Consider the following 18,077-nt stretch of genomic DNA (forward strand, 5'->3'; position numbering starts at 1 on the left):
GCCACGGAACAGGCCACAGGGTGTCCAGGATTGGCTGGCCTGGAAGACCACAGACAAGAAAGGCCGTGGGAATGCAAGCAGGGGCTGCTGGGTCTTACAGAGCCCCACCTAGAAGGAGGAATGTGGGCAGGAGCCAGAAGGACAGGTAGGGTGCCTAACTTATCCTTGGAAAATATTACTGAAATAAATTCACCCACAGTGCCACACTGTACTCCTCTAATACAGGGACTCTGCATTTCCCACATGGGTATATGTTGGGGGTATCGTGCTATCATTGTGTCTACCACTCGTTCTACTTCTTTTTTTTTAATTTTTATTTTTTATTTATTTATGATAGTCACACACACACAGAGAGAGAGAGAGGCAGAGACATAGGCAGAGGGAGAAGCAGGCTCCATGCACCGGGAGCCCGATGTGGGATTCGATCCCGGGTCTCCAGGATTGTGCCCTGGGCCAAAGGCAGGCGCCAAACCGCTGCGCCACCCAGGGATCCCTCGTTCTACTTCTTGAAACTAATTTTGCTGTAAACCTTTTTCTGGGTCATTTGTTATTTGTGATATTAATTGTGCCTTTGTGCCCAGACCTGGTATGGTTGACTGTTCTCAAGAGTTGGGGTCCTTCTGTATTTCCTGTGGTTCTAGTTGGGGAAAGCCACTTTGCAGAGGGGGCCAGAGGCAGGATGCTTGAGGCCCATGCAGTGGATGGGCCTGTGTGTGTTTGAGGAAGTGCGAGGGTCACACTGTGGGGCCTTTGGTTCAAGACCAGGGAGGTCAGGTGTTAGTCCCTGGTCTGCGGTAAACTCTTGAAAGTTAGTGTTGGGTCCACAGAGGTGTACACATACCTGCTAAATTCTGAGCACTTTGCTAGCCCCGGGACACTGACGTGTGTCCTGGGAGCTGTGGTCTTCATACAAGTGACGGAGGTAAAGACCCCCCAGTATACAAAGGGGGATGAAATGCTGTGGGAAGGCAAGGGAGGTAGAATCCAAACAGGAGCTGGATGGGAAGGAGGGAGGAAATTCCCGGAGGAGGTGGTACCAGGCCTCTGCAGGTAGACAGTGTGCAGGAATGACACTTTACATGTGAAGTTCTGGAGAAAGAGCCGAGCAGTCAGAATGTGTCCAGGTGCCCAGTGGCTGGAGTGTGAGTTTTGTTGAGGGATGCAGTAATTGGTGAGACTGGAAGGGTAGCTTGGGCCAGATCATGGATGACCTTGAGTGTGGCTTCTGGGTTTTTTTCCTTTGGCAGTGGGGAGCCATCGAAGGTTTTTGACCAAGGGAATCACATGTCCTGACCTGAGCTTTAAGGAAGACCTCTCTGGCTGCAAGGGAAGGGCGTGAGGCCTCAGGAGGTCCAAAGGCTTTTGCCACAATCAGGCAGGAGAGATCAAGAAGTGAACAGGGAGGGGTGAAGAGTCATCCAAGGAAGCAGATCTGTCAGGACGCCTGCTGACAGAGTGGGTTCTAGGGAAGTTTGTCAGGCACTAGCTTCCTCAGGATTCCTGTCTCGTCTCCCAAGCTCTCAAGCCTTGCCTCATGCATAATTAGCCCAAGACACCATAGAGAGATTCCTTCTGGTTTCAGACAGGCCTTTGAGGCTTCCGGTCTGGATCTTTCATCCTCCTGGTGTGGTGTGACAGGTGGAGGAAAGGTAGATGTCTCAGCTCACCTTATCTTGCTATTAACATGGTGCCCGTATCATGGTAACAGAACAGATGTCAGGGCCTGTTGCTAAGGGTTCCCTGGAATATTAATACCTGGGTGTAGAGCTGAGGGCTCTTCCAGGCATCTCGGAGGCCTTGGGAAGCACCAGCTTGGGGGCAAGTATTTTTTATATTCATCTCTGCTTTTTCTCCCTCCATTTCCCTACCTCGTCTGCTCCCCACCCTCTACCCTGGCCCATCACAGCTAGCTTGTCTTGGGATGGCAAACTGGACAGTAGTGGATATATAGCCCCTCTCCCAGGCTGCCCTGGGCAGGCATGGTTAAAGGCACACAGCAGTATGTTCCCCCAAAGGCTGGATACAGGCTCTGAATCCTTCCCAGGGCAGCTCTCTGGATGTTGGCTCAGACTTGGCACCAGGATGAAGCCTCTTTTCCAGCCTGGCACTAGCCACCTGAGAAGACTCCAGGCCCTTCCTCCACCCTCTGTCCTCACTCTGGACAGAGTGAGGGCGGGAGTAAACGGATTCTGTTGGCCCCTCGTGTCTCCTGTTTGCCTCCCTCACCTGGTCTATCGGCCTTCTCACCACTCACAGTTTTGTCTTTTTTTTTTTTTTTTTTATGATAGTCGCACAAAGAGAGAGAGAGAGAGGCAGAGACACAGGCAGAGGGAAAAGCAGGGTCCATGCACCGGGAGCCCGACATGGGATTCGATCCCGGGTCTCCAGGATTGCGCCCTGGGCCAAAGGCAGGCACTAAACCACTGCACCACCCAGGGATCCCCTCACCACTTACAGTTTTGAAAGTCAAACTCCAGACAGCTCTAGGAGGGGTTTGGCTGGATATTGAGGTCCAGGTCGGGATTTTATTTACCAGATATAATTTGTATCAGTTATATGTTTCCGTGATAATGCTGCATGACAACCACCCCCAAACTTGACAGTTTACGGCACTTATTTTTTGTTCCTGAGTCGGTGGGTCAGCTGTCTGTGGCTCTTGGCTGGACCCCACATTTCATTCATTGTGCTTCGGCAGTGAGAAAACCTCCTGTGCCTCACATGGAGAAAGGCATGTTCACTTATCCTCTCACTGGCTGTTTGGAGCAGCCGTGTACTGTGCTTGCTGCTGACTCGTATTTGCCTTTGCATGTGGTGTCCCCTCCTAGACCCTGTGGTCTCTTTGAGCCTGTCCATTTGGCCTGCTTTGTTCCCACTATTTTCTCTGTATCATTTCTTCTCTTTCCACAAAGTTGTCTATCCACACCTGGGGGAGTCATCAACAAAATCAAGGAGGCAGAAAATGCCAGGGTCCAAAGGCAGGAGACTGAAGCACACCAAGGACAGGTTATTAGCTTTGGTAACGAGGGCAGTTGCCTCTAATCCCCATCCTGGCCCTGGCAGGCAGAGCAGAGAGCCCCAGGGTGTGTGTGTGTGTGTGTGTGTGTGTGTGTGTGTGTGTGTGTGTGTAATCCTTCTCAAAGGGCAGATTGTTTGGTAGCTCACCACCCTCTGTTACCTCAGAGTGTGGGCTCCAGTGTTTCCCAGCTCTGTTAAAGCAGTTGTAAGTTTTGGAAGGTTGGGTGTCTGACAATGGGGTTTTCTTGGATGATTAGTGACGATTGTGCTGCTCTGGGTGCTTTTTTTAAAAGATTTTATTTATTTATTTGAGAGAGAGTGAGTGAGAGAGCACGAGCTGGGGCAGAAGGAGAAGCAGACTCTGCAGAACGGAGAGCCCAATGCAGAGCTCAACCCCAGGACCCCAGGATCATGACCTGAGCCAAAGGCAGATGCTTAACCTATTGAGCCACCCAGATGTCCCAGGAGTGTGCTTTTATCTCATCCTCACCAGGAACCTGGGGTGGAGGGAGAGCCCCTGGCCCTTTTTGGAGGAGAACATTGGCTGGAGGGGTGTTCTGTGACCATCTGGGTCACTTGGGGCTCTGTGTTCACCTCTGTGTTCACTCTACTGGATTCTGAGCGCATGAAACCCTTTAAGGGGCAGAAGGTTTCTTTCAAGTAGATATGAATGTTTGTGGAGAGGAGACCTTTTTATTTTATTTTATTTTATTTTATTTTATTTTATTTTATTTTATTTTATTTTTTAAAGATTTTATTTATTCATGAGAGACACAGAAAGAGAGAGGCAGAGACACAGGCAGAGTGAGAAGCAGGCTCTGTGCAGGGAGCCTGATGTGGGACTCGATCTCTGGACTCCAGGATCACGCTCCTAGCCAAAGGCAAATGCTCAACTGCTGAGCCACCCAGGCGTCCAGAGAGGAGGCCTTTTTAGTGATTACAGGACTATGTGCATTATAAAACCAACTTGGGAGTGTTCCAGATAGGCTTTTCCATCTTGGAATCCTGGGATCGAAAATACAAAATCCGCATGAGGCCAATAAGACAGAGCTACAACTCTGTCACTACAAGAAGAAGTGGACCATTCTAGAAGCACCTTCAAGAGAGTAGGCTGAGGCCTGTGAGTGATGGCTTTGAGCGGCTATAAATGTCAATGTGGTAAAAGTTGCCTCAACAATATATTAGAGAAAAAGTATACTTTGCCTTTGAGGAATTTGTACTAAGGAAATGATCAGAGATAGGCACAGAGGTTCATCTCCCTGATACCTTTTTTTGTGTTGAATATAAACATAACAGAACAGGGAGGCCTCAGTGACTCAGCAGTTGAGCATCTGCCTTCAATTCAGGGTGAAATCCTGGAGACCTGGAATCGAGTCCTGCATCGGGCTCCCTGCATGGAGCCTGCTTCTCCCTCTGCCTGTGTCTCTGCCTCTCTCTGTGTCTCTCATGAATAAATAAAATCTTTAAAAATATATAATAGAACAAAATTGGAAACAATCTGTGTGCTCCCAAGCAGGAAAATGATAAAATACAGAATGCTAAGTTACAATTAAAACCCATGTTTTTGAGAAATGTTAACACTGTGAGAAAGTACAGCGTGAGAAGAAAACAGCAAACAGGACGTGTAGTGAGAATCAATTTTATTTGAAATCTCTACAGAAATACCTGGATAAAATTGGGAGACCTCCTATTGAGATGTCAGGAGTCTTCCTCTGGGTGGGTGATGATGTGTGTGGGCTGGTTTTCCCTGTGATACCCCGTAGAGCCTAGGAGACGCTGTGTGCAGGTGCGTCATGGCCATTGTCCCTCAGAGACGGCCAGCCATGACTGTAGTGTTTGCTGGTGGTGACTAACACCCAGGGTGATGAGCTTTGGACTTGAGGGAGAGGAGAATTAGGTCTCCTGCAAGAATGAGTTGGCTTTCACAGATCTGCCTCAGAAAGTTGCTGGAGACTCCAGAACCTCCTTCTTCCCCCACCCTGAAATGTATCAGGAAATCCTAGGCAGGCATTTCCTGTTCCTGGTTCCTGGTTCCACCCACACACACACCCCACACACACCGTGAGGCCCCCTGAGCCCATGGGCTCCTGAGGGCACAGCCTCTGCTAGCTTGGCTAGCCTTGCTCAGCAAGATAAAGGTGGCACCTGGAGGCTCAGCGTCCTAGTGGAGACCTTAGGGCACGCTGGCCTCTTGAGGGGAGGTGGCTCAGCTGCCAAGCCACTGGGTGCTGACTACCCTGTGGGGAGTCCTGAGGAACAAAGTGTTTTGTGAGTGAACAAGTCACAGAGCATGGTTGGAACCCAACTCTGCTCTGTTGTCTGAATTACTCCTTATCTGGGAACAGCCATCTCTCTGATGAAGTCAGTTCCACCCAACAGAGTCACTGAGCACCTGTTTTGTAGCAGGCCCTGCGCTGGGCTCCAGGATGGAGAGAGGAGGAGACACAGGCCCCTAGGAGCCCACAGGCCTGTCGGGGAGGAGAGAGGAGCAAACTATCAGTAGAGCAGGACTCTGGGTCCCCAGGTGTGAGCCCACCTCCCCCAGGAAGTCTTCCTTCCTCAGCAGAACACACAAGCACATGTGCACACACACACACAGGTGCACACACGTGCACAAATGCACACCACATAACCTCTCTCCTTCCCACTTACAGCTGGAAGAACTTCAGGGACAGGCCTGGCCCCAGCAACCTGTTCTCCCCTTGTTTCCAGAGGAGGCCAGAGCTTCGTGCAGCCCTCTTTCCACAGACTCTGTGGCCTTGCTTTTCTCTAGGCCCTTGGCTGAGTCCCTCTTTCCCCCTGGGGAATTGCCAGGGGGAATCTCCTGCCTTTTCACTTGCCTTCTTCTAGCCCCTGTGTGGTTCCCTCATCAGTTGATTTTTGGCCAGGCATTAGCATTGGTTAAGACAAGGGTGTGGCCGACATTCAGCTCCCCCAGCACTGCTCTTTGGAAGCTTGAAGGACCCAGCTCGTAAGAGGGCACAGGTCTGGGGAAGGGGGCCTCCCTGGCCCTCTTCCCAGAGCCCCCAATGGAGGGGGGCCCAGCCCAGGGTGTGTGAGCACACAGTGGTTCTGGATGAAGAGGGTTAAGGAAGCCGGGAATGGAGCTTGGCTGGAGAGTCCGGAAGCTGGTGGTTCAGACTGAAGAGATTTGGAGAACCTACGCTGCCTTTGTTGGCAGTTCTTAAAATGTGGCTCCTGGAGCTGCCCTTCCCTCTCACCATCTGTCCCGAGGCTGCTCTGTGTGGGTGGAGGACAAGTATGCTTTAGGAGACGTGTGTTAGGTGCAGCCTAGGCAGAAGCCCCAGTTCTCTCCCCGAGCCACCCATGTGGACACGCTCAGCTGGGATCTTAACATCATTGAAGACCTGGCCAGCCAGTGTTCACAGCCCCAGGCCTGGGAGTTGACCTCTGCCTCCTCAGTCTGGGTGGGGGATAGAGGGATGCCTTCTTGCTCCCGCCCAGGGGACTAGGCTATGGTGGGGCTCACTTCCCACCTCCCAGGTTGGAGCAGCCACCAGCCTCCTGCCCTAGGTCCGGTCTCCTGCCTCCCCACCTCCACCCCCTGTGCCTCCCTGCACAGATTGGCAGGGAGGATTGACAGCTCAGATTGCTCAGGGCAGTATCTCCAGCCTGTCCATCTCAGCCCTTTTGGGGACCTATGAGAAAAAACCGAGGCCCGAGGAAGATAACTGACTGGTTCCTGGCCTTCCGGTAGGTCTGCATAAAAGCCAGACTCTCTCGGGTCTCTTTTCTCTCTTCTTGGAGTCTTTTTTTCCCCCTTCCTTTTTTACCCCAAATCCTCCCTCTGCCCTATGGCAGAAGGTGATCCAATGCAGAGATGTTACTATGGAAAGAAGGATTAGTAGACCAGCACAGTTAGCTGTGTGACCTTGCCTCAGTCTCTTAACCTCTCTTGTTTCTCTTCTGTCCAACAGGAAAAGCAGTGATTATATTCAGGGAGAACAGAGCAGAGTAGCCTGTGGGTCATTGCAGAGTTGTTTGAGCTAAAGTTTTCAAAAGAAAAGAGGAATAGAACTCAAACAAGGGGTTGGGGGGCTGTGGCACCTGGGTGGCTCAGTCAGTTAAGTTTCTGCCTTTGGCTCAGGTCATGATCCCAGGGTGCTGGGGTGGAGCCCAGGATTGGGCTCTCCACTCAGCAGAGTCTTGTCTCTCTCCACCCTACCCCCACTCATGCTTTCTCTCAATGGCTCTCTCAAATAAATAAATAAAAATCTTTTTAAAAATGAGCTCAAATAAGTCAGAGGAAGGATAAATGTTAGCTTGAGGGTTTTCTTGACAGTGATCCCTAAGGATTTTGCCCTCTTTAGAAGTAACCCAAAGGGGACAAAAGGGACTCATTCCCTAAAGATTGATTTTGGCCTGTGAAGAACTGCTGCCTCTCTACTCCAGTGATGCTGTCTTCTCCTGGATGTCCCCACCTGTCCTCACCAGAAAGGAGGTGAGGGTTTGAGTGTGAGAGCATAGGACCCCTTCTTTCTCCTCAACCCCCCACTCCAGCTCCATACACTCTATGGGGGTGCCTAGTGTGTAGTACTAGGGTCCTAGGAAAGGGCCACCCCTTTCCTCACTGTGTCCAGCTGCTACTAGACAGGCAGGAAGGCTTAGGACCCTCCAGTCCTGGGAGCTGTGGCCCAGGATGTGGCGCCCCCTGCAGGTTGTGGCAGGAGCGGTGGCATCTGTGAGATGCTCACAAATGGACAACTGGATGCCCAGTTTACCCAGGCACAGCCTCCTGATCAGGGAGGCCCTCATCACTTTTCTTTCTTTCTTTTTTTTTAAGGTTTTATTTATTTATTTGAGAGAGAGAGTGAGTGAGAGCCCAGGGTGGTGGAAGACAAGAGGAGGAGCAGACTCCCCACTGAGCAGGGAGCCTAACATGGGACAAGGTCCCAAGGACCCTGGGATCATGACCTGAGCCAAAGACAGACCCTCAACTGACTGAGTCACCCAGGTGCCCCACTTCAATTTCCTGTAACTCGTATTCTTTTAAAAAATAATAAACAGGGCTAATGAATTATAGTATATTCTAAACGTTTACTTGGAATAGAGTAATGCTTTTCACACCCACCTGGCAGTGTGATTGTGCTATTCACAAGATAACAGATTCTGGAAAACAGCAAAACAAACCATAGAGCACTGAAGGCTGGAAGTGAGACGCTGGTTTGCACTTGTTTGATGAGTGTGTCATTTTGACTCTCTCTGTTTTCCTGGATCATATGTTAGCCTTACTTGGGAGAAGGTCAAGACTTTCGATTTGAGGAGGCTTTTGGGATGGTGGCATCCTAGTGCCAGGCCTGGCCATGGGGTCTCCACACGTGGCTCTTTAGGGTCTGGATGTGCCCAGGGCTCTCTCCAAGGTGGCCCACAGAGGAGAGCAGGTGCTTGGATGTACTACACACGGGATGGAGAGACCACTGCAGTCAAGGTCATGGGTTTGGTCTCTGTGTGGATCAGTTAGCTACTGTCAACACGCTGCCCCCTGCTGGTCATTATAAAAATCGGTGACCTTGGTCTGGCACAGTAGGTCTCAAACTGATCCAGGGATCCCTGGGGCGGGGGGTATCTCCAACACCTTTCAGGAAATCCACAAGGTCAAAACTATTTTCATAATAATAATAAAATCCTGCATCCTATCCTCTCACAAATATACAGAAAAGGATAAGTTCATTAGTATGGTTTCAGATGCCACATTAGAACTAATCTTTAAGAAAATACCATCTGTTGAATTCTGGTACAGTATGAAAGAAGAATATCCACAATTAACTGGAAAGACTGTGAAAATACTCCTCCTTTTTCCAGGAGTACATATTTGTGAGAGTCTAGATGTCTTTCATGCACTTTAACAAAACCGCATAATCACAAAAGATTGAACAAGAAATCAGATATGAACATCCAGCTGACTTTTGTTAAACTAAACATTACATAGATTTTAAAAAATGTGATACATAGCTGTTATTTTCACTAGTTGCTTTTGTTCTGGAAAATATAGCTTTTTATTACTTTTTATTTTTATTTTTAAAATATTTTATTTATTCATGAGAGACAGAGGGAGAGAGAGAAAGAGAGGCAGAGACACAGGCAGAGGGAGAAGCAGGCTCCATGCTGGAAGCCTGATGCGCGACTCGATCCCGAGACTCCAGGATCACACCCTGGGCCAAAGGCAGGCGCTAAACTGCTGAGCCACCCAGGGATCCCCTGGAAAACATAGCTTTTTAAATAAAATATGTGAGCATCTAATATGTTTATTGTTTTTTGATCAGTATTTCACCTTTATGGCCAAATAATATTCCATTGTGTATAGATACACCATATGATATCCATTTATCAATTGGCAAACATTTGAATTATTTCCACTTTTGGCTGTTGTGAATAATGCTGCTATGAACATCCATATACAAGTTTTGGTGTGGGCATGTTTTTACTTCTCTTGCATATATACCTAGAAGTAATTTCTGGGTCATATGGCAATTCCATTTAACATTTAAGGCACTGGATGCCTCATGGCTCAGTCAGTTAAGTATCTACCTTTGGCTCAGGTCATGATCTTAGGGTCCTGGGATTGAGCCCTACATCAGGCTGTCTGCTTAGGGAGTCTGCTCCTTCCTCTACCCCTGCTACTCCCTCTGCTTGTGTTCTCTCCCCCTCTCTCTATCAAATAAATAAGTAAAATCTTTAAAAGAAATTTAAGGCACTGCCAGACTAATTTCAGTAATTTAAAATAAATTCAGTAATTTTTAAGAGTATGAAGGATTCCTGTGTTTGAGATCTATTGGTCTAGATTGGATTGGACCAGGGGAGTGTGGATAACTCAGTGCAGGCTTTCATCTTTGCTCTGGGATTGAGTTCCCCCTTTTTTCTCCCCCCAACACACACACACACACTCTCTCTCTCTCCTTTCAGAATACGTGAGCAGTAGTAGCCTTATACTAGATAGTCCAAGAGCTGGTCATAGCCTTGATAGCAAGGAGAAAGGCAGCTGAGCTAGACTATACATGTCAAACCAACAGGAAGTTCTGGAGCAGGGTTAGCTCCCTGCAGAATTCCCAAGGGTACCATCTTCATCGTAGTCCTGGTGGACTGTGCCAGGGTACCCCTACAGTTGTACAGGGTGGCAGTCCTGGCTGTAGCTGCTGCTCCCCACCCTCCTTCCTGCTCCTTCCTGCTCTGGGGAGCACTGTGATGGCCAGCAGAACATGCTGGGGAGAAGAACCCATGAAGATGGCCAATTTTAGCTGCACCATGGGCCTGGAGGTGCCACGATGGGTCCCCCAGGTTTGAGAGTGGTATAAGGGTTCCCCGGGTTGTCTAGATGCGTGCACCCTGGACCTAGCCCCTCCTGCTAAGCACTGTGCTCAGTACAGTAGGGGCTGTGCTTGGGAGGAGCAGAAGTCAGGAGGCTGCCAGCCAAGTTGAAGATTACTGAGATGTGCTTCTTCCCCCCTCTTTCTGCTTCTGACTTGTGATGTCCTGCCAGTCATGTCCAATTTGGTCACTTAGCTACATGAGCCACCTAGTTAACCCTCCCAGAATTACGATCCTTTTGAAAGAGGAGCTTTGAGGGAATAGTATTTAGTTGGAGGATTCTGATGGCAAGGCATCCACAGGCGGCCAGGTTTGGGGATGCACTGGGAATGCCTGGTGCGTGAGGGACCCTAGCTGCCATCTGCACCCCAGCTGATGATGTGCTCTTTGTTTTTCCCTTCTCACCTCAGATGTGACTCTCCGTCCTGGCTGGGCACTCTAAGCCATGGCTGACACCATCTTTGGTAGTGGGAACGACCAGTGGGTTTGCCCCAACGATCGGCAGCTCGCCCTGCGAGCCAAGTGAGTACCTCCAAGGCCCTGCCCGGCCTTCCCTTCCCTACCTCTCCCCAATTCCCTTTTTTTTAGGGGCAAGACTCAATATCAGGGACTCAGAAAGAGGCATTTGGAGACGAGTGCATCTCTAATGCACACCACACTCCAGGCCCCGCGGTCAGCACTTAACAGCCATTCACTTATTTAACTGCCATATGGAATTGACCCTCATTTTTACGAGGAAGAAAAGGAGGCTGAGCCCTTTGCCCAATGGCAGGGTTGGGACCCACACTTAGGCCCGCTTGTCTCCCATGGCTACAGGAGGCTACAGGGGATCAAACCACTTCCTCTGCCTTCTCTGCTGAGAGTATAAATCCCCATCACTGAGCTTTTGGTCCCCAAACCCCCAGAGGCAGGAAGCCTTGGATACCTGGATACCTACTTCATGGTGAATGCCTGGCACTTACAGGACAGAGTAAAGGCTTGTTAAGTGAACGAAGTGTTGCCGTCTGGGCTGAAACACACAGTCCACCTCGAAGCATCCCCAGTCTCCTTTGTGCCCTGTCAGGGTCTCTCTGGTTCTTGTTTTTCCCTTAGGATCCCAGTTTTCCTGTCCCCCCTGCCCCATCCTGGTGGCCTCTCAGATGCAGTTAGGTTAGGCCATCTCTACCTACTTTCCTCCCGTGGCCAGAGGCCTGGGCCTCCTGGATATGCCTTTCCTGCCTTTCAGTCTTCCCCATCTATCCAGGGATTTGGAGGTCCCTGATGTCTGGTAAGCCCAAGAATGCCTCTCTATCTGTCAAACCATGCCAATTATGGAAGCCAGCATTTCCCAAATGGGACCAAGTTCAAGAAATTTGCAATTAGATGTTATAGGCCTGCAGGGGGACAGAGCTGAAACATCAAAGACAGATAAAAAAACTAATCCAAAATGCCCAAGAGTTGAATCCTGCCTCATTTGCAGGAATCTCTGTGCAACAGTTAATTTGTTCCTCTCACTGGGATGGCTTAGCTCTGTTTGGCCACTGGCCCCCATAGGGGAGAGACCAGGGAAGAAGCCAGCCCCTCTCCCTCTCTGCTCTGATCCCAGGCAAGATAATGTGTCCTCCCTGACAGGATACAAGGAGCTGGGGAGAGCTGTGCTCTTGTACCAGGGCCTAGTGTGACCCCTGGCAGCCCCTTTGGCATTTCCATCAGTTCTCCCTGACCTCGTCTTGCACTCAGCAGCAGCCAGAAGCTGTTGTAGCATCTTTGAGTAGAGCAAATGCTTTTATCTCCTCCCCAGGGTGTGCTGCCTTGTAATGCCAGGCTCCTTGTAATGCCAGGCTCCGTAAAGGAGAGTACTACAAATCTTGCATCTGGGTGCTGTGCCCTGAGGGTTCCTCTGGGAGATCCGGGGAAGTTACGTTCCCTGACTTCAGCTCAGGTCTGTCCTCCAGAACCATCAGACATTTTCTAAACCCCTACTATGTCCCAGGCACTGATTGCACAGCAGTGAACAAGATGAACATGGTCCTTCATCTTAAGGCACTGATGGGGAGACGTGAACATTATATATGTAATTACCCATGTGTAGCTACTTCTACAGTGGAAACAGGCAGTGGAGTGAAGACAGATGCTGACTTAATCTGGGGGTATATAGAGGCTTGCCTGAGAATGTGATGTTTGAGTCTGGAAGAGGGATAAATATTAGATGGACATAGGGGGAAGGAGATTCTAAACAGAAGGAAGAACATGTGCAAAGGCCCTGAGGTAGAAGGAACAGAATGAATAGAGGGCCTGACAGGAGGCCCGTGTGGCTTGAATGCAGAATGAGGTGGTAAGCAGGGTAAAAGGAAGTTGAGGAAGTGGGCAGGGGCCAGATGGTGTAGCACTGGTCCTCTAGACACATTCTAGAGGAAGAGACAGAGGATTCCACCTGGCCTTGAAATAATGTTTAATCCCCATGATGGACCCATGCTTGGGCCTTCTGGGAACTCTGAGAATGAACTCAACCCGTCTTGAAGGTGATCTTCACCAGGAATCTTTTTTTTTCTGCTGGGAGCCCCATGCTAGACTCAATCCGAAGACCCCAGGATCATGCCCTAAGCCAAAGGCAGACGCTCAACCACTGAGCCACCTAGGTGTCCCTTCATCAGGAATCTAAATGAAGTCCTTTTTTTAAAGGTTTTATTTATTTATTTTGGGGGGAGGGCGTGAGTGGGAGGGCTGGTGAGAGGGAGAGGGAGAGAGAGAATCTCAAGTAGATACCACACTGAGCACGAAGCCTGACAGGGGGCTCCATTCAAGATCATGACCTGAGGGATCCCTGGGTGGCGCAGCAGTTTGGCGCCTGCCTTTGGCCCAGGGCGCGATCCTGGAGACCCGGGATCGAATCCCACGTCAGGCTCCTGGTGCATGGAGCCTGCTTCTCCCTCTGCCTGTGTCTCTGCCTCTCTCTCTCTCTCTGTGACTGTCATAAAAAAAAAAAAAAAAAAAAAAAAAGATCATGACCTGAGCCAAACCCAAGAGTTGGATGTTTAACTGACTGAGCCACCCAGGCATCCCCTAAAAGAAGGCTTAAAAAAGAACAGGAGTAGCCTAGTGGACAGGAGGTTTGGGAGGTGGGCAGGCACTGCAGATGGAGGGTGCAGCATAAGCAAAGGCTTGGCTGCAACCCAGAACACAAGGAACTAGGGGCAGCTTTGGCAACCTGTGTGAGGCCAGGGCAGCTGAGAGATAAGGGCACTGTATGGGGGGCCGTACAGATGGGGGGCGCCAGGTGCCACTGAAGATTCTTCCTTGGAGCTTACAACCACAGCTACATTTGCCGGCCAGGAGTTGGCCACCTTTGGCAGTATGGTGGGGCCTTTAGGGGAACAGGATGCTCAGAGGCAACCAAGGCCAGATGTGGGAATTGCAGTCTGACTGGACAGGAGCAGTGGGCCAGGGGAAGAGGTTGAATGAGAGGACAGATTGTCAGGGCTTGGTCGGTAACCAGATGGAGGCAGAAAAGGAGGCTGAGAGGATGCCCCAGGGAAGCCTGGAGGGTCTGGCAACAGCCACTGGCCATGGACTCCTTGGGTCAGGAGGCTGGCCAACCTCTGACTTGCCTTCACAGAGCCATCTAACTGCTCTCAGCTTCTTTACCCCACTGAGAAAAGGAGAGGCCCAAGGGGAGGCCTGCCTGATAGGATGACAGGAGGGTCTGGTGCAAAAGGAGGTGTCCCATGCCCTGGACTGGCACCATGCCCACAGCTAGCTGGGTAAGAACTATACTCCCAGGATGCAGGGTGGTGCCATGCCTTCCCATTTCTGTGCTCCTTGGCCTGCCTTTTCCCTACGTGGTGCGGCTCTGAGCTTGAGGACCCTGTTTCCCAGTTCTCCTTCCCTGGCCCAGGGGGTCACACATGGAGGGCATCCTGGCCAATCACTAACTGCCCGGTCCCTCAAATGCTCAGGTGGAGAAAACATGCAGGTTGGGATGGGAGCATGTTCCTTTTCAGGGCCTAAACCCATTGAGTCGGCCCGGGAGATGGAGGAAAGGTGGGTGTGTGCTCTCCTGCCCTTTTCAAGGACTGGCCTCCCCTCCTCTGTCCCCCAGCTCCACTCCTTTCCCATTGTTGGCATCCCCCAGCCCTATGAGGACTGCTCCAAAAGTATTGATCTAGGGCAATGCTGCTTTTTTTTTTTTTAAAGATTTTATTTATTCATAAGAGACACACAGAGAAAGAGGCAGAGACATTGGCAGAGGGAGAAGAAGGCTCCCTGCAGGGAGCCCAATGTGGGACTCAATCCCAGGACCCTGGGACTACGACCAGAGCTGAAGGCAGATGCTCAACCCCTGAGCCACCCAGGTGCCCCTAGGGCAGTGCTTCTCTTTGAATTGGAGACATAAGCAGTCTAGAAGTCTGGAGACCTTCAGTGCAGCACATGACTATTATGTCTTTGCACCTTTGCACATGTGGCTTTCTCTGCCTGCACATCGTCTCCTTCTTTCCATTGGCCAAGTTCCTGTTCATCCTGCAAAACCCTTCATGAGCACTGCCTCTTTGGTCTAGCCATTCCTGATGGTTCTACCCATGAGAATTACAGTAATCATCATTAACCACCACTGATTAAGCAATTGGGCATTTGCTATATGCAGAGCACTTTGCATACCCTGCCTCATTTAATCTGCATGGCTTCTTTTAAAGAGACAGATCAGGTAATCTGGGATGAGCAGCTGCCCATTCTCATGGCTGGGAAGGGACAGAGCCTAAGATAAGACCATCCAGTAGATTCCAGTCTGAGCCTCTCAACTTAATCAGCCTGCTCTCCTTACAGAGAAAGGACATGTTCTTTAGCTCCCCTAACTTACACAGTGTCAACAGTCCATGAACTGTTGGTTGCAGTAGCTCGGATCAGGCAGTGATATGAGACCACCAGTGTTAGCTCATGACAGGGAACCACCAGGAAGGCGTCCACATCCTCATCCTCCTGCCCTGTGTCCCGCATTGAGGACCCTTGGTTGCTGTCACTTCTTCTTCTTCTTTTTTTTTTTTTTAAGATTTTATTTATTCATTTTATTCATGAGAGAGAGAGAGAGGCAGAGACACGGGCAGAGGGAGAAGCAGGCTCCTCACAGGGAGCCCAATGCGGGACTCGATCCTGGGACCCCGAGATCACATCCTGAGCCAAAGGCAGACACTCAACCCCTGAGCCCCCCAGGCGTCCCTGTTGCTGTCACTTTTTAGGGAAGTGGGTTTAAGGAAGTAGGGGCTGCCCTCCTGCCCTTCAAACCCTCTAGTTTTCAAACTGCTCTGTGCATCTCCTTTTATATTCAGGGTTCATTTTTAATCTAATTACCATTCTTTCCTGTTCCATAGTAAGTTCCATTTCCCTTATATGCCTCAGATCTCTCTCTTTTTTTTTTTAAGATTATTGATTGATTGATTTGAGAGATGGAGTGTAAGAGAGAAAGAGAGCATAAGCAGCGGGGAAAGGTAGAAGGAGAAGCAGACTCCCTGCCAAGCAGGGAACCCGATTTGGGGCTTGATCCCAGGACCCCAGAATCATGACCCGAGCCAAAGGCAGATGCTTAACCAACTGAGCAACCCAGGTGCCCTCAGATCTCAGCCTTGATGACCTTCTATGCTCTTCCTTCAAAGCCCCACGTGCTGTGGCAGTGGCCTTCTCTGTTTGTCCAGTGGGTCACACCCCATGCTCCTGTCTCTTGCGGTGCTAAGGTGGCACTGCCATCTTTGTGAGGCCCAGTGGCTGGCAGGTGGTCAGAGCCAGCATTCGAAACCTCTGCCCTGTTCCCTGAACCCCTCTCCCTAACACACTGCACCTGAGCTGTTCCCAGACTGTTCTCAGCAGGGGCTTTGTGATGTGGCACTATGGGGAAGCCTGAGTTTGCACTGTGGTGGCCTCAAGGCTGGCTGTGTTCTCTCTCCAGGCTGCAGACAGGCTGGTCTGTGCACACCTACCAGACAGAGAAACAGAGGAAGAGCCAATGCCTCAGCCCAGCCGAGGTGGAGGCCATCCTGCAGGTCATCCAGAGGGCAGAGCGGCTGGATGTCATGGAGCAGCAGAGAATTGGGTAAGGGCTGCTTCTGAGCTGGGGTAGAAGCAAGATCCTGGAGAGGGAAGCAAAGTCCTTTTGTGTCAGATCCATGGGCTGAGAGTGGTGCCCTGAGTCCTAGTGACTGCTACCCCTGGGAATGAGTCTGCTCTGCCCGAACACTCCTGAGGTGTAGATGTGTAACCCAGCCCCACAAAGCCTTACTACACTCCTCTGTAAGAAGTGGATAGTGGCTCCTGTGTGGCCCGGCCCCAGGCCGTGGGGGGGATGAATGAGCATGGTGACATGCATCAGGGGCTCTTCACCTCACATACAGGAAGGTCGGCTGTGGTTCAGCCAGAGGAGGGATTCAAGTTGGAATTGAACCTAGACCTCCGTGTCCCAGTGAGGGTTCCAAGAGAAGAGCTGCTCTCCAGCATGTGTTCTAAGCTCTTCTCCTGGCCCCCTGCACCCAGAGCTGACTTCTGTACAGCCTTCAGACAGTTTGTTGTGTCCATTGTTTAATTACAAAAGCAATTCATACCTCCTAGAAAACTGGAAAAACACAGAAAAGCACAAATGCAGTGCACTGCACTGGGCAGGAATTCATTTGATTCTGCTCTCCTTGTTCTTTTAGTCGTCTTTTAGTAGTCTTTTGTTTATCAAATGTGAGATCATTTAAGAAGTCAGACCTTATAGAAACGCATAGTTCTAAATGTGAAAGCACCACTACAAAGACCACTGCTGCCCAGTTTGTTGTATGTGCCTTGATAATGCGGACATACTAAGGGCAGTTTATTACAAAAATGGTGTATATCAGACAGACTGATTGTCTTTAGCTCTTTCCTTATCTAAGCTGGCTAACCCTGTCCCCTGCCTAATCCTTCCAGGATCCTGCAAGAAGCTGTGCAGCCCCAAGCTCATGACTGACATGCCAGCACCCCCTGTGTCCCTTGGGCTCCACCAGGAGGGCATGCTGGGAGCTGGCAGGGGGTGCTTCATGTAGGTCCTCCCACGTAGCAGGAAGTTTTTGCACCCCCTCATCCATCTGTCTGGCCCCCATTGTGAACACTGGTTTTGACAGAGCTAAGGAATGCCCCAGAAGGCAGTGCCTCAGATTAAATGTCTCAGAAGGAGGAGGTGTATCCTATGGGTTTCCATGAGTTAGAAGGCATGGGCTGTACTGACGTGGGCCCCTGAGAGCAGGCAGTTCAGGCCCGAGCTGGGGCTGGGCTTCAGCAAGGCCCCTGGGTGAGAGACAGTGGAAGGGACCTCTGTGGAAGTCAGGAGTGCTTGCCAGAGGGCATGTAGGGAGAGGCACCTTCCCCTTGGCCCCCCAGGGAGAGCCTGATCACCTCAGGGGAGAGTATAGGGTTGCTATGAGGTGAGGACCTAGGCGTTGGGAACCACCTCTTAGGAACTATGTAATTCTGGTGGAAAGTGACTTTACATCTCTGGACCTCAGTCTTCTTGACTTTAAAATGGGGGGAAATAGCATCATCCTCCCTGGGGGATTGAGATAATGTATCTGTGCTCTGTCCTCTGTTCGTTCATTCAGAAATTTTCACTGAGTGTCCCCTGGGTACTGGAGATACAGGCCAACAAAATGGAAGTGGCCACCAGTTTTGTGAGGGCCATGGTGTTGCCATGAAAAGAGGAGTCATAGTGGGCTGAGAGGCCATGGGACCCTGAGGAGAGTCACCTACCTTGGCTTAGC

The 18,077-nt window shown here is 50.4% G+C and overlaps 1 protein-coding gene across 1 annotated transcript in view; it reads left to right on the forward strand.

The window, feature by feature from the left end:
* RPH3AL (rabphilin 3A like (without C2 domains)) overlaps positions 1-18,077 on the forward strand; it is a 144,920-nt gene that overhangs the window by 43,800 nt on the left and 83,043 nt on the right. The window contains 2 exon segments of the mRNA XM_055319276.1: positions 10,752-10,863; positions 16,256-16,399. Coding sequence (XP_055175251.1) covers positions 10,787-10,863; positions 16,256-16,399 — 221 coding nt within the window. The 5' untranslated portion in view covers positions 10,752-10,786.

The sequence above is a fragment of the Nyctereutes procyonoides genome, unplaced genomic scaffold (genome assembly GCF_905146905.1).
Source record: "Nyctereutes procyonoides isolate TBG_1078 unplaced genomic scaffold, NYPRO_anot_genome, whole genome shotgun sequence".
Taxonomy (NCBI): domain Eukaryota; kingdom Metazoa; phylum Chordata; class Mammalia; order Carnivora; family Canidae; genus Nyctereutes; species Nyctereutes procyonoides.